Below are 3,995 nucleotides of genomic sequence, written 5' to 3' on the forward strand. Positions count from 1 at the left end.
AGGCGGCGGACCCTCCACCTTGCTTCGCCTCGGCCTGTCATAGAGGATGACAACGAGCCAGCCAGGGGGACAGGCCCTCGACCTGACCAACTCGCTCCTCCCTTCTTCAGCACCACCACCACCAACACCACCAACACCACCATCGCCGCTGCCTGCCTGTCTCCGTCCTGTTGCGATTGCCCCCTCGCAGTGAAGGAGTCCAACTGCTCTGCGGCCGCAGCGCCAACGGAGCCCTTCCGAACCAATCGCCTCGACCGAGCCGGCACCGCCCGCCTCAAGCTTGCCCAGATCATAGCCTAGCCGAGCCCGCGCGCGCAAACGACTGTCAGCCAAGCTAGACCAGACCACCACTACTCACCATACATACTCGGCCTAGCGCCGCTCCCACGCCAAGCTCAGGCTCTCGGGACGCTCCGCAGAGGCAGCCTAGGCAGCCGAGTCACAGCTAGCATGTCGGAGCAGCCGCGGCGTCGGCCGTCCCAGCAAACGCTGTCGGCAAGGAGCCGATCGTCGTCGGAATCCCCGCAGCGCCGGAGGCAGCAGCCGCGCGAGCAGAAGCGTCAGGACGGTCGACGACAAGGCAAGGATCGCAACAACGACGACGACGACGAGGACGACGATGACAGGGTCAGGTCTGGCCAGCATGGGACCGGCGCAGATCGAGCGCAGCAGCGTCGTTCGGTGGCATCGCAGCGCCCGTCGGCGGGAGACCGGCGCGCGTCGAGCTCGCGCTACTCGGTGGGCTCCACGACCTCGTACGGCCTCTCGGCCGATGACGATGGCGACGACAACGAGTCGGCCGCCGCGCCGGCCCAGACCATCCGCGACGTCTCGCAGGCGTTCCGCGCAGGGCGGCCGAGCCCCTACCACATGGCCGTCGTGACGCTCATCGGCAGCCTGGCCAGCGGCATGCCGCTCGCCAGCATGTTCAAGGTCTACACGTTCGTAATGTGCGAGGTCTACGACCCGCGCATCCGCGACAAGACGGCGGCGGGCGGGGCCTCGTGGCTCTCGTGGTTCTCCTGGTCGTCCTCCTGGCTGCAGCCGATGGCGTGGGGGCCGAGAGCGGCGCCGTACTCGACGCTGGTCAAGCTGCTGCAGGCGCCCGAGCTGCCCAACCCGCCCGAGTGCGCGCTGCCGTGGGTGCAAAAGTCGACGTCGACCTACTCGGCCGCCATGGTGACGGTGGGCGCGCTCCTCGGCCTCATGATCCTCTCGCGCGCCTCGGGCCTCTCGCGCCGCTTTGGCCGCAAGCCCCTCCTGCTCCTCACCCACCTCTTCCTCGCCCTGGCGCTCCTCGTCTTCCGCCTGGCCGTGCTGCTGCCCCCCTATGCCGCCGCCGTTGTCCTCTACTGCGCCGTCGTCCTCTCCGAGGCGTCGGCCGGCGCGCCGCTCCGCATCGCGCTGCAGAACTACGTCGTCGACACCACCACCGAGTCGCAGCGCGCCGGCGCCCTCAGCTTCATCGAGGGCTTTGGCCAGATTGGCGCCTTCCCCTCGAGCGCCCTCGGCGGCCTGCTGGCCAGCCTGTCGGGCGAGTTCTTCGCGCCCTTCTACGCCAACATCGCCCTGATGGTCGTCGCCTTTGTCTACATCCTCGTCCTCGTCCCCGAGAGCAAGCGCAAGCACGAGCACACGCTCATCGACAGCTGGACCCAGGCAGACGACGTCGAGGGCGGCCGGGCCGATAGCCTCGACGCAGGCAGCGAGGGCGAAGAAGACGGCGAGGGAGAAGCAGGCGGACAGCAGGCCGATCCGGGCGACGCTGATGGCAGTCGAAGGCGGACGTCAACAGCAGTCGGCCGCGGCGATGGCGACGGCGACACTGAGGCTGACGCCGATGCTGCGGACGCCGATGACCACCCGTCCGCCTTCAGCGAGTCGGCGAGGACATGGTCGACGTCGCACGCCGCCACCGACGAGTCAAAGTTCAAGTGGCGCTCCAAGCTGCGCGCGCTCAACTTCCTGCGGCCGCTCTCGATCTTCAAGCCCACGGTGCGCCATTATTCGGACGTCACTGCCCACGACGCGCTCGCCGCCCCGCCCTCCTCGGACTCGCGCGGCGACGATGCCGGCAACGGCAAGGCGGCGCCCTCGACGGCCATCGGCCGGATCCAGAAGCGCGTCGACTTCCGCCTGCTCAACCTCGCGCTCGTCGTCGTGTTCGAGGAGACCTACCAGTGCTTCCTGGTGCCGCTGCTGCTGCTCTACAACGGCCAGAAGTTTGGCTTCGACGTGCTCCAGAACGGCTACCTGGTCAGCGTGCTGCAGAGCGTCCGCGCCCTCTTCCTCACCGCCATCTTCCCGCCCGCCATGGCGCTGGCGCGCCGCTACGTGGCCAGGCGCGGGCTGGCCAGGCGCAAGGAGAAGCTGCGCAGGATGCGCGCCGAGGCCAAGCAGCAGCGGCGTCGGCGGCAGCAGACCGGGCAGGGCGCCGGTAGAGGCGCAGCGTCTGGCGAGAGCGCGCGCGGTCGAGATGGCGGCGGCGACGAGGAGCGCCGCCCGCTCGTCCGATCGCGCGATTCAATGGGCAGACCTGCCAGCGGCGGCGAGCCGACTGCAGCCGAGAGCAGGTATGGCACCATGACGTCGCGCGATTACGGCCTCACCGAGCGGAGAGGCGGCGATGGCGATGGCGACGGCGATGGCGATGGCGGATCGGCGGCAGCCGCCACGGCGACGTCGGGGGCAACTGACTCGGCGACGGCAACGGCGACGACGCCCGACGAGGCGAGGACCGGGCGTCGACGGCCGTCGTACCACGCGGCCGCCTCGCTCGGGGGCCTATCGAGGCTGCGGCGGAGCGCGTCGCAGACGACGGCGGAGCGGCGGCGGCGGCTGTCGTACCAGTCGCGCGCGGCCATCGAGTCGAACTGGGAGACGCACTCGATCTTCACGCGTGCGCCGTCGGAGCTCATCAAAAAGATCCAGCGCGGCAAGCTCGACATTGGCGTCATGCTCGCCTCGTACCTGTTGGCATGCATCGCGTTCGTCGTCCTCGCCAGCTCGACGTACGCGCCAGGCCCACCGCCGCGCCCTCCTCCCCCCATCCCGCCGCTGCTTGCGGACATCGCGAGCGCGGCCACGGCCGGAGTTGCGGTCGAGGCTGGATCCGGGTCCGGGGCAGGTGCACTGTTCTGGAAGTCGCCCTGGATCCCGCTGACGCTGGGCGTGGTGCTGCTGCAGGTAGCCTCGGGCTCGACGTCGCTGCGCACCGCGCTCGTCGTCAACGCCGTGGCCGAAGACGACCAGACAAAGGCGCTCGCGGCGCACCAGATCCTCGTGACGAGCGTCAACGCCTTTATGCCCCTCGCCACGTCGGCCGTGTACGGCATCGCCCTCGAGCGCGGCCGGCCCGAACTCGTCTGGCTCTTCAAGGCCCTCTTTGCCGCCCTCGCCCTCGTCGGTGCCTGTGGCCTTTTTTGGAGTCATCGTGGCTTTTATGAAAAGGCGCATGATGATGCGGAGGAGGAGGAGGAGGAGGGGGTGGAGAGTAGCAGCGATGACGAGGAGGAGCACGAGGAACACGGACATCGACGTCAGGGCGTGCCTGGTGCATCTCGAGGCGGTTCTGAGGCTGCGAGTGGATCGGCGGCCAAGATGGGACATAGACGGCAAGATGCGCCCGGATCGTCGTAGAAGGCCGTAAGCCGCCGCCGCTGATGGCGATAGAAATGCCGCCCTGATCACTGTCGTCAGACTGAAAGCACATTGAGAGGGGGTTGGGCGAGGGCCGAGGAGGGCCTGTGGATGAGATTCGCTTGCCTATCGGCGAGGGCGCCTAGGATCGGATGAAACCTGAGCTGGCTCGCTTCGACCAGCCTCGACTCAGCCGGCACGACCGAGTCGCATGGCGTCGAGGATGAGGATCCACATGCTCAAGTACCCGAGCGCGGCGATGGGCACAATATTGCGACGCATCGCCACGTCCCAGTGGAACTCGCGGCGTCGACTGCGTGGGGGAGGCGCGCGCGGCAGGATGGTGCGCTTGGTCG

At 68.6% G+C, this 3,995-nt stretch overlaps 2 protein-coding genes across 2 annotated transcripts in view; one reads left to right on the forward strand and one right to left on the reverse strand.

Annotated features, from left to right (window-relative positions):
• Nucleotides 1-450: 450 nt before the first annotated feature.
• On the forward strand, nt 451-3,639 carry PFL1_02692 (uncharacterized protein; the record flags this gene model as incomplete). Its single annotated transcript, XM_007880206.1, has 1 exon — nt 451-3,639. One exon carries the CDS (start codon nt 451-453, stop codon nt 3,637-3,639), a length of 3,189 nt encoding a protein of 1,062 aa, XP_007878397.1.
• A 189-nt stretch (nt 3,640-3,828) lies between these two features.
• PFL1_02693 (uncharacterized protein) overlaps nt 3,829-3,995 on the reverse strand; it is a gene marked incomplete at both ends in the record, with an annotated part of 4,383 nt that continues 4,216 nt past the window's right edge. The window contains one exon of the mRNA XM_007880207.1: nt 3,829-3,952. Coding sequence (XP_007878398.1) covers nt 3,829-3,952 — 124 coding nt within the window. The remainder of the gene's footprint in view (nt 3,953-3,995) is intronic.

Source organism: Pseudozyma flocculosa (assembly GCF_000417875.1).
Source record: "Pseudozyma flocculosa PF-1 unplaced genomic scaffold scaffold00007, whole genome shotgun sequence".
Classification (NCBI taxonomy): Eukaryota; Fungi; Basidiomycota; class Ustilaginomycetes; order Ustilaginales; family Ustilaginaceae; genus Pseudozyma; species Pseudozyma flocculosa.